Here is a 16,058-nt window from a genome sequence, read left to right as displayed (position 1 = left end):
AATATTATATGTTTATATAATATATTATTGATTATATATATATATATATATATTATACATTATATATAACTTTAAAATTCTAATGTGTTTGTTTATACATTTTTTTGGGTGTGTATACATATATAGTTAAAATTCAATTGTATAAAGTATAATTGGTTTGTATACGTTTGTAGTAAAAAGGGTTCAATCATGGAAGGAGAATCATGAGTATTTTTTGTTATATAAAAGAAGAATATTGGGAGATGTTGGAGATAATAATGAACATTAATTACTCTTCCTTTCTTTTTAAATTAATATTAATTATATTGTATAAACAAGTGTTAAATACATTTGGTCACTAAGGAATGTCTATAAAATGTAATTAGTAAAACTTAGGCCTTAGTTAAAAAAGTCTGAGGTGTCTGTATGTAAAGTTTTGCCATATTTTATTCAATGTACCATTTCAATATTAAACTCAAAACAGTTTTTAAAAGAGGGGAATATTTTAGTTGCATTATAACCTCATTACAAATAGTGAACAAAAAAGATATTAATTTAAATGTTAACGAGACGCTATAATCATTAATCATAGATAATATGTGTCACTACAAAATAGAATTTACACATTTTTTTGAGGTTAAATTTTTTATAATCATTTACAATTTATTTTTAATTCTACATTTCCTATTTCTATTTCTTTTTTTGTTCTTCACATACAACATTTGAAAATAATACATTTTTTTTTTCAGGATCATAATCTTCTATTCAAATAGAGTTTTAATCACCCATTAATATTTGCATAAATAACCAAAACCAGCGAGTCCTTTTAAGGAAATACAAAGCGTCATATAATCCTAAGTTATTTTTTCCCATATTTGGCGCCACTTTCTCCCGCGTTTTTTTTCCTACAACCTCAAAAATTCCGAACAATAAAACCCCTCCTAATAACTATACCAAAAAAAAAAAAAAACCCTTTTTCCTACAGAGAGAACTGAAGAGCCCCAAGAGTACTAGGTCATCGGAGCTGAAAAGGTTCGCCGCCGTTCACCGCCATTCACCGCCGTTCACCGCCGTTGAACGTTCTTGGTTGAGGGAGGATGTTTTATTCGCATACGTTCTTGGCTAGAAAGGGTCCATTAGGGACAGTATGGTGTGCTGCACACTTGCAACATAAGTTGAAGAAACCTCATTATACTTCTACTAATATTGCTGCCACCGTTGGTATGTTTTCTATTTTTTCTTTCTATATAAATAAATTTCTCTACTGTTGTTGTGCTTGTTTATGTTTTCTTGAATATTTGCTCCTTTTTATTTGTTCAATTGTCAAGATTTCTGTTTGTTTTAATGAGAATTGATGGGTTGCTTTTCTTTCTTCTTGAAAGTTTTGCCCCTTGTTATTTGCTCAACTGCCAACATTTCTCTCTGTTTTTATGGGGGTTGATGGGCTGCTTTTCTTTTTCTTGGAAATTTTGCCCCTTTTTATTTGCCCAACTCTGTTTGTATGGGAATTGATGTTTCTTGAACTTGTTTTAAAAAATAGTGTTTTTTTCTTTCTAATTTCACATGGTTAAAATAGGAGTCTTGTTTTGCTGATATCAGTCTGGGAGTTCTTGTATGATACAACTGTGATCTTTTGAATCTTTTAATTCATCTTGGATTTTGTCACTTAAGTGTACATCTTTATATTTTCTGTCGTGCTTTAATTTTCTTGAAGTTTTGCCCCTTTTTATTTGCTCAGCTGCCAAGATTTCCAATCTATTTTAATGGGAATTGATGGGTTGTTTTACTTTTGTTTTTTTTCTTGACCTTTTTTGTAAAGAATCTTTTGTCCTTAGTTTCACATAAAAACCAGGAGTCTTGTTTTGTTGATATCAGTTTGGGAGTTTGGGTGAGATAAAGATTTGATCTTTTGATTCAGTTTGGATTTATTACTTGCACGGATGAATGATTATAATTCAATGTTCTCTCTTTGTTCTAGTCGTGCTAAGTGAAAGCTTAGATTATAATGTGTTTTCATTGTATAATTCAAATTGTTGTTGCAGATTGTTGGTTGAATCTAATTTTATGTATCCAGTATTATTTTTTGTTGCTTGAGAATTTATCCCTTTTTATTTGCCTAGCTGCAGAATTTGTCTCTTTATCTTCTGGGGTTTGATTAGTTTCTTTTTTGTTGCTGGGGATGAGTTTCTTTTCTATACTTCGACTAGTTTATTATTTGATTCTTGTTTTGCTCATATCAATTAGGACCTTTTCTACTATGTTGCTCGGACTTTTGAAAAATGTCATTGAGCGCGTGTATGATCCTTAAAATAGTGCATTTTTGGAGGATCTTACACGGGGTGCGACAACATTTTTGAAGAGTCCGAGCAACTTAGCTTTTTTGAGATTGGCCATTTTTGTTCAGTTCTTGTGATTTGGTCTGGTATGGAGGTTCTGTCATCTGCATGATGAATTGATTTCTAATTCAGTGATTCCATTGCAACTGTGTTTTGTTAGTTATTCATTGATCATTTTAAGGAGGTTATATGAGAATTTTCATTTTGATCTTGACAATTCTAAAAGAGTAAAGTGTATGCTCCACACATATGCCCATGATTGAATAAGGGGAAGGGAGACATTTTAGCTGTGAAAAAAATTAAATATACTAAGAGAGACTTGAGTACCTTGTGAGGAACTCTAGGCATAAAAGATTGGAACTTGAACTTAGATACTACATCAACTCTTGAATTCTTAAGCTAGTAGGAGAGAATAAATGTGTTCATCACACCAATAAACTAAGGTTTAGTGGAATATCCTTTTCAGTAAATGTGAATTCTGGACCTTTCTCTTGAATGAGACTAAAGATTTGAATTTTACAGATGATTCTACCCATGGTTTTAATAGGGTAAAGGATCAATTTTACGTCTAAGCTATTTTGAATTGTAATAATTGTGCTCTTCATTTTGTTTTGGGCACAAAATTCCTTGATAATTAATCAAATAGCTCAAAACTCGGCCCTTTTCCATTTCACTACAAACGACAAAACTAATTAAGAAAAGTTGGCATTTATATACAGCAAACTTTCAGGGGGTAACTGAAAATAGATGGACAAGTTGAATAAAAGAATTATATGTTGTCTCAGAATTTGGACATAATGCAAATAACAATACTAATCATAAGTCATAACAACAATATTTTGGGATGATAATCTGTTGAACTATAGAGAATGAAGAACAAAATTTTCCCATTTCAAATAGTTTAGGGACAGAATCAGCCCTTCATTATCCAAGATGGAGCAATTGTTTGTCGGAGGATATTTTTGAGCTACTTGGCTAACAATGAGTGCATTTGTTAGCTACTTGATTGATTATATGTGTATTTTGTGCCAAATTCAAATGGATGGCAAAGCTGTCCCATAATAAATCGTGCACCATATGTATCTTAAACTTTTAATGGTCCAAATGCTGCTTCAGTTTTTCTGGTATATGCCAAATACCAATTCGAGGCAGTGGTACGTACTATGTACACTTTTACCCTTTCCAGACCCCACTTTGTGGGAAAATATTGGGCATGTTGTTGTATGCCAAGTGTACTTTGTTTTGATTAGTTAATCCTTGAAGCTTTCTTAATTGCTTGATTGTAATATATTATGACCTTTCCCTTGGTAGTATATACTCGGTGGAACAATTGAGGTGTATATAAATTGGCCTAAACACTATCCTCATCAAATAATCTTGCTAAAGTTGATGCTTTTCAAATTTATCATCACTTTATCTCATTGGTATCTTATACAACCACTGATGTTGCTAGGTGACTTGAGCATGATTTCATAAAATGCCAGAAAGGATGTATAAGTTGCACTACACAAATATGTTGTATCAGCTTTGATATGCATATAATATTTTAAGTCTGTTTTCATGATACTATTGCTTATTTTTTGAAATCTATTTCTAGAGCGCATCATGACTCCTGAAGTACCCATTGCACTGCGGACGTCTGGCCACCTTCTACTTGGAGTTGTTCGGATATACTCAAAACAAGTCGAATACTTCTCCGAGGACTGCAAAACATTACTTCATGGAGTTCTAAAGGCCTTTACGTCCACAAATGTCAATCTACCAGAAGATGCCACTCATGCACCATACCATTCTATCACTTTGCCAGAAACGTTTGAATTGGATGCCTTAGTTTTTGATGAAGATCTTGACCCGAATAGGTAATTTTGTATAGTTATTTTTTGGTTATCATCTAGAGTCTGCAGTTAGTTACACATGCATTTTGAATCCCAGGGTTAAGGATACTCATGTTAAAAGTTACGAAGAGATAACTTTGGAAGGTATGTATTGTATTGTATTGTTTACTATAATTCTTCTCTGTATCATTTTCTGTTTAATTTTCAATTGAACTTTCAGTTCTGAAATTCTCTTTGCGCAGATCAAACTCTACCGCATGAAGATCAGTATGTTGCTATTTTCATTGATGAGGTGCGTTCTCTTTTGCTTCATATTATCAGGGGAAGTCTAGATTTATTTTCTTTAAGCTGCAACTCGGTTTTTTTCATTTTACAGGATATAGTGAAGAGTTTGTCAAAATCAGGTGAAGTTTCTGGATTAGGTGCCACGCCTGTGGAGACAGAGTATGGATCTTATTGTCTATAGATGTTGATTTTGCTTCTGTTTATTGACATGTTTGGTAATAGATGTTTTTTCGATGATGCAGTTCTGGTCCTTCAAATCTAGATAGAACTGCTGCTCAATCCCAACATTCTTCCCCTGAGAATCATGCAGGACGAAGCGAAGGAACTGCTCATGATGACATTCCTCAAGATATTCCAGAAGTTGAAATCATGCGAGATGCTGTCCATGATAGCTTCGAGAATGTTGACTTGTGGTCAGACCGAGGGAATGATGTCATGGAACCAGATAAAATTCTGGAGGAACAGATGATGAGAGACAAGGAAACTGCAAGCCCAGTTGTGGAGGAGATGTTGGCCCCTGGAGGACATTCTATACCATCTCAACAGCGAGAAGAACCACCCCCGACTACTTCAGTGGAGGCTCATGAAATTGCTGATCCACAGATGTCATTTGGTGGGTGCAGGGTTCTTATTCTTAAACTGAAGTTGGATAGAGATCATGTATATATATTCTAACATTGAATTCCTTGCTTTCATGGATATTCAGGGCAGCAGTCACTTGACTTAGCACTTCTTTCAACACCTCCTCCCGAGGAGCCAAAAAATAGAAGAAAACGAAAACAACTCATCTATGATGAGGACATAGTATTGTCAAATCGGTATGTTAATGTTTTGTCATCATTAATTATATATTTCTATTCAACCATTAGTCTTTTTGACAATTATCATGTTCAACTTTACAGTGAGATGAAAAGGAGACTACAAGGGTTCGGTAAAAAATTACGCGAAAAGAAGAAGCTTCCTTGTTCTTCTTTGGACATCTGGAAGCAAAACAAGAGACAAAGAAAAGATGGAATTTTCTTTGAGTCGTTAATAACTGGTGGGAGTCTCACTGTTATTATCTTATGAGTCTGAATGTTCTTCATCTAAAATTTCAGCTTCTGTTAATTTGTAGGATTATGTGATGATCTCTGCAATATCTACAAGAAAGACTTCATTTCAGCAAAAGTCAAGATGGCTTCCTCACAGGAGGATCATGCAGGACCCAGCAATTACCAATCCCCTCCACCTGTGAATGATCTTCCAATGGAAATTGAAAGACTACGTGATAGCCAAGACATTGCATCCACCAGTTTGCTGTCTGAAATTTTGCCTTCACCAAAGGAGTTTGTTTCCTCTCCACAGACGTCCATGCCTTCCTCAAGCAGAAGAGATGACTTCAGTCCTGCTACTGCAACTTTTGGGACAGAGTCAGGTCCGATAGGAAGAACCATGGATAGTGGGGTGCGGCCCACACCCGACCCAGCAGCATCTACTGGGCATATCGGTTCTGATATGGAGACCCCTTCAACATGGTTTGGAGGGGGACCAGATGTGGAAGATACTGTTCTATCTGATATTCCTGAGTTTGATAATTCTGTTGGGGTATGTCCGATCAGTGCTCACTTCCATATTAAATAATGAATCTACTCTGATAATTATCTGGATAACATTTTTAGCAGATTTGTGTCATCAGCCTCGTTAATCCCTTAACACATCTTTAATGTTTAGACTGGGATTTGTAAAGGGCTTATACGTGAATGTTCTTGTGGTCATTCTTATTCAAGGCATCATTACCTAGTGCATTGCTGTGGTCAAATTGTTACCCCATAGATTATTCAACTTAGTTCTGCCTTGTTTTGCATCTGATAAATCGCTAAATGCCAATGCAGGATCTAAGTTTTCTAGAACAAGATGACGACACTCCTATTGGTGAGTTATGAACCTTTTTTTTCCTTTTTAGATTTAAGGTTTTGCATTAATTCAGATAAAGTTGGTCAATTTTATGTGCTACTATCCGCAGCATCGTATTTCTGGATTTTTTAATGACGTGACATATGCCTGGAGCTTATATATTCGCATGCTAAAGCAGGACTTCGAGGAACTCCCTCATCAAGTAAGCAACGCGGAACGCCGGATTTTGACACATTATCTGCTAGAACAAGGTAGCACTTCATGAGAATTCTTGTCATAATATAGATTTACTTTGCAAGATATTATTTTAATGCTATTATTGCAGAGCCGTGGCTCAATATCTGAAAGGGCAGTCACCAGTAACCCCTATATCAGAAGAGACTGGAGATATCAGTTTAAATGCCATTTTAGAAGGCAAAAAGAGAAGAATATGTGCTCGAATGTTTTATGAGACTCTGGTAAGTCCTCTACAGTATTTCCATGATTAATTCCTCTTACTTGGGGTATGCATGCAAGCCAGTTTTCAAATATTGGGTACCTAGAGGTCTTCTAATATCTGTATAGCTTGTAGTTCGAATATCATTTATTCATTTTGAACTCTTTGTGGGTGTTTGAACTGTGTCACACAAAATTGTATATATAAGTTTCCCTGTTTAGTTGTATATGTTATGCTTTATTGCTTAATCTTATTTGGTATAGTGTGTATCATTTTAGGAGCTATTTCATAAGATCCTTACTGCTTTCCTTCTGGAAATTGATTACAGGTGTTGGAGAATTGTGGACTTGTACGTGCGAATCAAAATGAGCCTTATGGTGATATAACTCTAAAAGTGACTTCCAAACTGAAGGAGAAATTTTCAAGCTGAGGCCATTGTGCAGATCTACATATAAAGGTATAGTTTGTCCTAGTTTTGACTGCACCCTTTTTATTGTTTAAACAAATTAAAGGTGTGGTCTTCTTATTAGCTTAGTCTTTGATCTGTCAATGCAGAAAAGTATAAGAGGTAGATTTATCGCAAAGCTTCAGGTGGTATTTTATCAGTGAAAGGGAAAAAAACTAGTATGTGTATAGATCGAGACTTGTAACTTGATTCTTTACACATTCCTTACTGGGAGAATTGTAGGAAATTGTTCAATCACACTTTTTATCTATTTCCATCAATATTATACTAGTGACTATTATATTCCTTGTAATTTTTAATCCTTTTTCTAACAAATCTGAATGTGATCTTTTGTTTTGAAATGCAGATAAATCACTGTACATAGATGCAGCACTCAGTAATTACTATATGACGATGTACAACCTTGGCAGCCATTTTGTCTAAACTATTATGTATCAGCAGTTGCTTTACAAGGCAACTGGCATTTTGCTGCTCCTCTTTGGAAGTCTTTGCCTGCTGATTTTAAGTTGTTTTCCCTAGCCTTTAGGTGTAGTTCCTTTTTAAATTTTTTTACTTATGTTTAAAAGTTATATGCTCCCTCAATCATAGAGGGTATCCTTTATAAATGATAACATTTGGTGTGACTTTTTTGTTTTAGTAGTTGAATTTTGTATCATTGTACAAAAATGGTCCTAATCTTTGTGCATTTTAGCTCTTCCGATTTCTATACAAGGATATACCCAGTAGTCTGATACAACAATATACCCGGCAACATGTATGCAAACATTATCTTTACCTTGGGTGAGAGAGGTAGCTGTTTCTAATAGACCCTAGGCTCAAAGACAACATTCTAGAAAAGGATGTAATGCGAGTGCTCTCTGCATGTGTACAGCAACAACTGACCTAGTATATTCTCACAAAGTGAGGTTTGAGGAGGGTAAGATGTACGCAGTTCATACCACTATCTCCGAAGAAGTAGAGAGACTGTTTCCGATAGGACCCCCGGCAATAATGGAGATACGGGAATGGCAAAATGTTGATGACAAATTACAAGGAATATAATACTCACTAGTATTAAAAATGGAAAATATAGCATGAGTATTTCTTGAACTCCTTATATATCACACCTTTCTTTCAGCTGGATGCTTTTGCTGCTTCAAATTGAGCTATGTATAGAGGCACTAATGATTCTCTAGTAGGGAGATGTTCCATGACTATTCCACAGCACAAGAACTCATCAATCCATTTGCTCAACTTGGTAAACTTTTGTTTGGTCAATAGTTCCATCCCTATTGCTTCTTGAATTGCTCCAAACCAGAGAGCTATGTAACTGGCAACGATGTCGAGAAATCCAATGTTGTCTCCTCCAAAGAATTTCTTGTCTTGAAGTTCATTGTCAAGATATTTTAGGACCTCAGAAACTTCATCAAGGCCTTTCTCCTTTTCTTCTCCTTTGCCATAACAAACTTTGTACATTGCGCCCATTAACTGATCACACATTTTGTTAGTAGACAGTAAAATAAATTAAATGAGGTAAGATACGAATATGTCTAAATTATACTCGAAGTTGTTATGCCACACCTAAACTTAACGGGAGTCTTATTATCCTCCTAGACTAATTTTTCTCTATTTTTATGCTCCTTATGTGTGGACATGATTGCTGACACCATGTCAGCACAGAAGGAGCAAACAAATATTCTGCTATTTGGCAGCCATGTCGAGCATTAAAATACAGAAAATGAATTAGGGTTAATAGGATCCAGGTTATAGTTTGAGGGGTACTTGCCTTATCTCTAAATTAAATATAAGGCAGGGACCTTGAATTAAAAAAGGACAAACAAGTTTCTCAATTAAGTGAAGTTTTAAAAATTAGATAAAAGGAACAAAAAAAATTTCAGTTTTTTTTTTTTAAACATTTTCGCTCCAACAACTTTGCACAGTTGTTCGACAACTTTGATAGTTGTTGAGACAACTAATGCAGTTGTCGAACAATTATCCCAATTATTTAAGCGACTTTATTTTTTAACTTAATAATATTATGGGATCCACTTGTCTCCTTTTTTAATTAAAGACTTAGAGGTTCTTTTCAACTCATTTTGCCTATAAAGCACTTGTACTCTTTTTAAATTAAAAACAAAACGCTTCTAAGTTCAAACAATTGTAATAGTTCGTCAGATTAAGGGTTTTTGGTAATGAAGGAATTTTTTGTGATGGAAATTTTTTTCTAGAAAATGTTTCTTCAAAAATAAGTTGAGAAATAAGTTTGATAAACATTGCCTTTTTTGGATAATTCAAATTGAAGAAACTGGACTGAGTATATAATGACAAATTCTTCAAATAAAAATTTATGTCTTCCACCGTGAAATCTGACAAGTGAAGTCTCAAGTAGTGATAATATTCTTATTACTTAAACAAAATAATATTTTTATGTAATCTAGATAAATACTTTGTAATAAGTGGGATGAGGAGTGAAGGTAATACTGCTGAGACAACGAGTTTGGTTAATCACTTTGTTTTTGCTAGTTTCACTAAACTCATTTTATTGACTAGTCAAACATGAGAAAATTTATCAAACATCTTCTAAAACTAATTATTTACCTCTTCCTACTGCAGTGTCGAAGCCAGAATTTTCATTAAGGGGGTTCAAAAGTAAATATACGGATTAATTGAACATCTACTATACATGCATAAAAATATTTTTGACCATATAAAAATAGTATAACTTTTCAATGGAGGATATTCGGATCAACCCCTGAATTCAATGTGGCGCTGCCACTGTGTTACTGAACCTGCTCTGTGCGAATTCAGATTAGGTAGCTAAGCTAAAACACAAAGAACTAATTGCGAGTAATATCATAGTGCATGGGACATATATATATATATATATATATACCTTATCATCAATTAAGTTAGCACAGAAACGAGCGATGGATCTCTGATATGGATCATTAGGCAAGAGAGGAGCAGCACTTTCCCAAGTCTCATCAATATATTCAAGAATTATGAGTGACTCACATATTGGCTTTCCATTATGCACAAGCACTGGAACTTGTTTATATATAGGATTATACTTTACAAGTTCAGCACTCTTATTCGACCTATCTTCTTCAATATATTCATATTCAACCCCCTTCAGTTTCAAGGCTAATTCTACTCTTTTATTAAATGGCCCTGCAAAAATACCATGAACTTTCACCTCTGCCATAGTTGTTTATAAAGCGTTTTCTTTTAGTTGGATAAATTCTGGGGAAAGAATACTTTATACATAAAGGAGGCAATAATTTCATTGTTCAATTATTTAAGGTTGGAATATTATGACTTCAAAATTATGGACTTTTCTTTTAGGATGGCTTAACTACTTACCTCATGGCTCATGTCATGTCCACTAATTAATTCAGTTAAGTGTTTAAAAAGGTGAATTAATTTTGAACTTAATTTTTAATACATCTTCGAAAGCGGGTTCATGTATGATATGAGCTAAGCTTTAATAACTGTAGATTTATGTATCCGATCTCAACTTATTTTGGATGGAGACAAATTAAAGGCGTTTGAGAAGTCCATATGAATTTTGCGAGGTGAGGTTATTCTAGTAACATGACTGCTACAAAAGTATTTTGATGTATTCGTTACGTCCAGGAAAAAAAAAGCTTAGTGATAAGGAAGTTGATTGGACTAATTAAAATACTACAAAGAAAAAGCTGAATTGATTTTTCTTGCAGTCTTACCTATAATCTATGTTTAGATATGTTATTCTGAGGAGATAAAAAAAGCAGCCAAATAGTTAATTTCAACCTTAGAGAGCACGAAATGCAATAGTAGGTCAAAGATGGCGCATAAATATTCAACAAAAGGGCAATCAGATAAATTAAAGTGTCCGCGATACGCAGGATTCGTGAAAGAATTCCACCACAAGGATGTATTTCGGGAAAGGACCTCACCATAAGGATATATTGTACACATTTTTATCTTACATTTCTGACCGAATATATTCAAAGATTAAATGCGTAACCTACTGATTACATGACAACATCCTATTCAACATAAATATCTAATAAAAATCAAAAGGACCAAAGGCAGTGAATAGTGATAGTATATTCTCTTGCCAAGCAAGAAAATGGACCTGCCCCCGCAACTTGCGTTGCGTATGCTTCCTTCTTATTTCATGATTCATGTGCCTTTATTTAATTGGATTATTTATTAATCAATCATACCCTTGACTGTGAAACTAACAACTTAAAGAAAAAAAATTAGAGCAAAGAAAAGGAAAATGGGAGAGGTAATAACAAACAGAAAAATTGAGCTTTCACCAATAATGTAAGAATTCTGATGTATACTATTTTTCCATGTATACTGTTTTAAATTAGAAATTTAAATTTGAGAATCACATACTTTAACAGTCAATTTCTGTAGACTTGGTTTATTAGAAATTTGAATTGAGTGTTTCGTGCACACGATTATTAAGTTAAAACTTTTGTTATATCGAAATAAAATTGAAGTAAAATAAACGTCTTCTAGAATTTGTATATTCTTTAGGATTATATGTTTTTCCAATTAAAGATAAATGAATGAACATTAATTCATGCTAACACTTTTAAAAGGTGAATCAATTTCAGATATAATCTAAAATTCAAATCAGAGTTAAGTAGGTACTTCCTCCGCCTCAATTTATCTGATACACCTTTCTTTTATTTTATCTAAAAAAGAATATATCACTTTTAATAATAAAAACAAATTATTTTTCAAGTTCATCTTTTACCCTTAATAAAAAATGATGCATATAATTGACAAATATTTAAGATTTGTTTTAAATCATATATTTTAAAAATATTCCTTTTTTTATATTATTTTATGTCAAGTTAACTGATGTGACATAAATTAAATTGAAAGGCAGGAAATACAATTCTGATTCCCAGTCAATTATAGTCCATAACATGTATAGCCTAAAGTCAAAAAAGAAATCTGGGAAAGCAGTAGGAAGCACCAGAATGATCATCATTTTCAATTTACTTGGTCAACAAGAAAAGCAAAGCCACATAAACTGCAGATATTTCAATTTCCCCATATATAGTTCTTCTGGTGGTTCCATTAGCTCTCATTACTAGGAAAAAAGGAACAACAATTAATTAGCTTAATTAGCTCCTCTCATTAATTATAAGCAAAAAATCATTCATAAGATATATATGGCAATTTTTCCAGGTTTATTGAGCTGTTTCAGTGGTGGTGTTGGAGTTTCTTCATCTTCAAGAGTTTGTGATGATGTGATCCACAATAATGGTAAGTCAAAGTCATCAGCTGCAAAGACCAAAAAGAAATCATCGTCATCAAGTGCTCCAATTCCTGTTTCTTACTTCCCCATCAACTCACAGCTTTCGCGCCTGTAATACATGCATATATATATATTTCCAAGAATTTTTAATTGGATCGGATCAGACATGGACGAGTTGAAAACTGATTCAATAAGGGAATTTCAACTCCCAAGTTGCACTAAGAAGCTGGATGCATGTTGAATTTTATATGTATATATAGGCTTGTTTTGGAGGTCGACGTTGTGATGAATTGTATTTGAGTTTTTTTACTTTTTACATACTCCATATATTTTGTTGTAATAACCTTTGATTTGATTATATATTATTTGATCAGTTGCTCTAGAATTAGGCTTCTAAGACTTTGTTTTCAGGATATTATTTCCAAGGATTGATTATTAGGGGTCGAGTAATTAATTGGTTGAATGAATAGCTATTAATTAGTATTGTGCACATAGATGGATTGAGTCAGATTGAACTTCCAAGTTGCGTTGAGTTTCATATATAGGCAAGTTTTGGAGGCTGCGATGATCAATTATTCAATTAAATTCGTACTTTGAACTTCTTACACACACACATATTCTTGTATATTAATCTTTAGTTTGAGCGTGTAATGATTTTTCCGAACAACTACAAGGTGCGATCTCTAGCTTTTTTCTAATTAAAAAATAAATTATCGTAAATTGTCAAATATTCCTATTAATTAACACTAATATTTTCTCAAAATATCAGTATGAGGTATTTAGAAAAAACAACAGATAATTTAAGACGAAAAAACCAGTTTACATTGATTGACCGTGACCAAACACTCCTGAATTAATTGTAATTGAAAGGAGAGGATAATTGGGAAGGTATGTTTAGGTCGGGTACTAGAGTATTTAATTATAAGTAAGAGGTCTTTTTCAGTTTTAGTCAACAATATAATACCTTAATAAAATTGATAAACAAGAAAGTGTGATCACTGAGCAGATATGATATGATGAATAAACAACACAAAACCTATGTCATGAGACAATTTTATATTAAGAGGAAGAAGAGAGAAATATTGACTACTGATTAGGTGCAAACGAGCATTAAAATTGTGCATAGAACAAACAAAAAACAAATTTTTAGAGTTAATTCCTCAAAATGTGATTGAAATTATGTAAACATCCTACTAAAGTAACTTTTGTTTCTTTTAGGACAATATTGTCACTGAACTATGCACTTCTTTCCATTATAAGGTAAAACTAAGAAATTGTTAAGGATATGTTTGGAGAACCACAAGAAAAGTGAAATTAGATATAATTACATAGTCCAATTCTCAATTAAGAATAGAGAATTAGGTGCAATTACGTGATGTAATTACAAAATTACATTTTTTTTTTAATTTTAATTTCTCTTTCTTTTAATTTTATTTTTTATTTCTATTATTTTAATTTCTTTTTTATTTCTATTTTTTTCATTTTACATTATTTATCTTTCACCTCTTTTCTTCTCATTTTCCAACCTTTACTTCTTATGATTCAATATAATTACTCGTATTTTTTCTTCATTTAGCGATTATTGCATTTTTATTCTAGTGTTTGAATTAAAATAGTATTTCATTATTGAATTAAAGTAGTATTTCAGCATTTCCTTTCTTTTGAATTATTTACTCGTAGAAATTTTATATAAGAGTATTGTGTTTTTTTCTTGAATTTTCAATTTGTGTTTTGTTTTATGTTTCAATTTATTTGTTTTAGTACTATAGACTTGTTATTTTATATTGCATATCACTTCAAATTGTCGAGTTAATTTTTCAAATTGCCATTGAACTTGTGCAAATATTCTACTAAAGTAACTTTTGTTAATTTTTTTTAGGAAAATATTGTCATTAAACTATGTACATCTTTCCAAAATAAGGTGAAACTAAAAAATAGTTAAGGACATATTTGGAAAGCCATAGAAAAATTGAAATCATATGTTATTAGACAATTTGCGGTGACATGCAATATAAAATAGCATGTCTATAATACTAAGACAAATAAATCGAAACATAAATTCAAAATTCAAGAGAAAAACATAATACTCTTGTATAAAATTTTGACGAGTAAATATAATTCAGAAGAACGAAAAACACATAAGTCTATAATCTCATTCAATAATAAAATACTACTTTAATTCAAACACTAGAATAAAAATTATAAAAATTCAATAATGCGCTAAATAAAGCAAAAAAATATGAGTAATTATATTGAACCATAAGAAGTAAAGTTGAAAAATGAGAAGAAAAGAGATGAAAGAGAAATAATGTAAAATGAAAAAAAAAAGTAAAAATAAAAAGAAATTAAAAGAAAAATATATTAAATTTTATTTAAAAATAAAAAATAAAATGTAACTTTGTAATTACATCACGTAATTGCACCTAATTCTTTATTCTTAATTGAGAATTGGACTATGTAATTACATCTAATTTTACTTTTCTTGTGGTCCTCCAAACATATCCTCACCAATTTCTTAATTTTACCTTATAATGGAAAAAAATGCATAGTTTAGTGACAATATTGTCCTAAAAGAAACAAAAGTTACTTTAGTGGGTTGTTTACACAAGTTCAATGACATTTTGAGGAATTAATTCAAAATTTTACTCTCCTCTATTTTTATTTGTTCATTATTAATTTGATACACCTAAAATAATAAATACAATAATAATTTTATAATATCACTCTTTGAATATAATAAATATAATATCTAGAAAAATATATTAAAAAAATAACTGTAGTTAATGACAAGAGTAAATTAGAAATTAAATGCTAAATTATTTCTTGATTTTTTAAATTGAACAAATAAAGATAGACGGAGAAAATAACATAAAAGTCTGTCATGGAGTATACTCTCAGTCTACTATACTAAAAATAAGTATTCATTTTTAATTGTCCGATTTAAAAGCTCAAGAGATAATCTATCATTTACTCCATCTATTTTATTTTACTTGGCCTTGTTTGCACATTTTTAAGAAAATTTTAATTAAAATATATTTTATTAAATAACCTTATTAATGAGGAAGAAGAGAGAAATATTGACTACTGATTAGGTGCAAACGAGCATTAAAATCGTGCATCGAACAAACAAAAAATAATATTTACTCTCTCCTTTATTTTTATTTGTTCATATTGATTTGCTACACCTAAAATAATAAATATAATAATAATTTTATAATATCACTTTTTGAATATAATAAATATAATATCTAGAAAAATATATTAAAAATAACTATAGTTAATGACAAGAGTAAATTAGAAACTAAATATAAATTATTTCTTAATTTTTTAAATTGAACAAATAAGAATAGACGGAGAAAATAGCATAAAAGTCTGTCTTGGAGTATACTCTTTGTTTACTATACTAAAAATAAGTATTCATTTTTAGTTGTCCCATTTAAAATCTCAGGAGAAAATCTATCACCTACTTCAACTGTTTTATTTTACTTGACCTTGTTAGCACATGTTTAAGAAAATTTTAATTAGAAATATATTTTATTAAATAATCTTATTAATGATGTTTTGAAACTCTAAATTTGACTAC

At 31.7% G+C, this 16,058-nt stretch overlaps 2 protein-coding genes across 4 annotated transcripts; one reads left to right on the top strand and one right to left on the bottom strand.

The window, feature by feature from the left end:
* The first annotated feature begins 737 nt into the window (after positions 1 to 737).
* Positions 738 to 7,971, top strand: LOC107838842 (sister chromatid cohesion 1 protein 3). 3 transcript variants are annotated; one of them, XM_047397176.1, is made up of 14 exons: positions 739 to 1,200; positions 3,913 to 4,174; positions 4,248 to 4,294; positions 4,393 to 4,442; positions 4,527 to 4,594; positions 4,678 to 5,048; positions 5,142 to 5,253; positions 5,338 to 5,474; positions 5,550 to 6,019; positions 6,307 to 6,346; positions 6,507 to 6,579; positions 6,654 to 6,786; positions 7,093 to 7,221; positions 7,320 to 7,971. In XM_047397176.1, exons 1-13 carry the CDS (start codon positions 1,077 to 1,079, stop codon positions 7,192 to 7,194), a joined length of 1,989 nt encoding a protein of 662 aa, XP_047253132.1. In that variant the 5' UTR covers positions 739 to 1,076; the 3' UTR covers positions 7,195 to 7,221; positions 7,320 to 7,971. The 3 variants fall into 3 exon arrangements, with proteins under 3 accessions (XP_047253133.1, XP_047253132.1, XP_016537562.1); XM_016682076.2 differs by having other exon boundaries at positions 741 to 1,200; positions 7,577 to 7,971; XM_047397177.1 differs by lacking the exons at positions 6,654 to 6,786; positions 7,093 to 7,221; positions 7,320 to 7,971 and having other exon boundaries at positions 738 to 1,200; positions 6,438 to 6,566.
* Positions 7,972 to 8,094: 123 nt separating this feature from the next.
* On the bottom strand, positions 8,095 to 10,481 carry LOC107838848 (probable glutathione S-transferase). Its single transcript, XM_016682087.2, has 2 exons — positions 10,103 to 10,481; positions 8,095 to 8,697 (listed from the first exon to the last, which is right to left on the bottom strand). Exons 1-2 carry the CDS (start codon positions 10,412 to 10,414, stop codon positions 8,344 to 8,346), a joined length of 666 nt encoding a protein of 221 aa, XP_016537573.1. The 5' UTR covers positions 10,415 to 10,481; the 3' UTR covers positions 8,095 to 8,343.
* Between the last annotated feature and the right edge of the window lie 5,577 nt (positions 10,482 to 16,058).

This window comes from Capsicum annuum, chromosome 1 (genome assembly GCF_002878395.1).
Source record: "Capsicum annuum cultivar UCD-10X-F1 chromosome 1, UCD10Xv1.1, whole genome shotgun sequence".
NCBI classification, from domain to species: Eukaryota; Viridiplantae; Streptophyta; class Magnoliopsida; order Solanales; family Solanaceae; genus Capsicum; species Capsicum annuum.
Note: the sequence above shows the minus strand (reverse complement) of the source record. Positions and strands in the feature narration are given on the sequence as shown.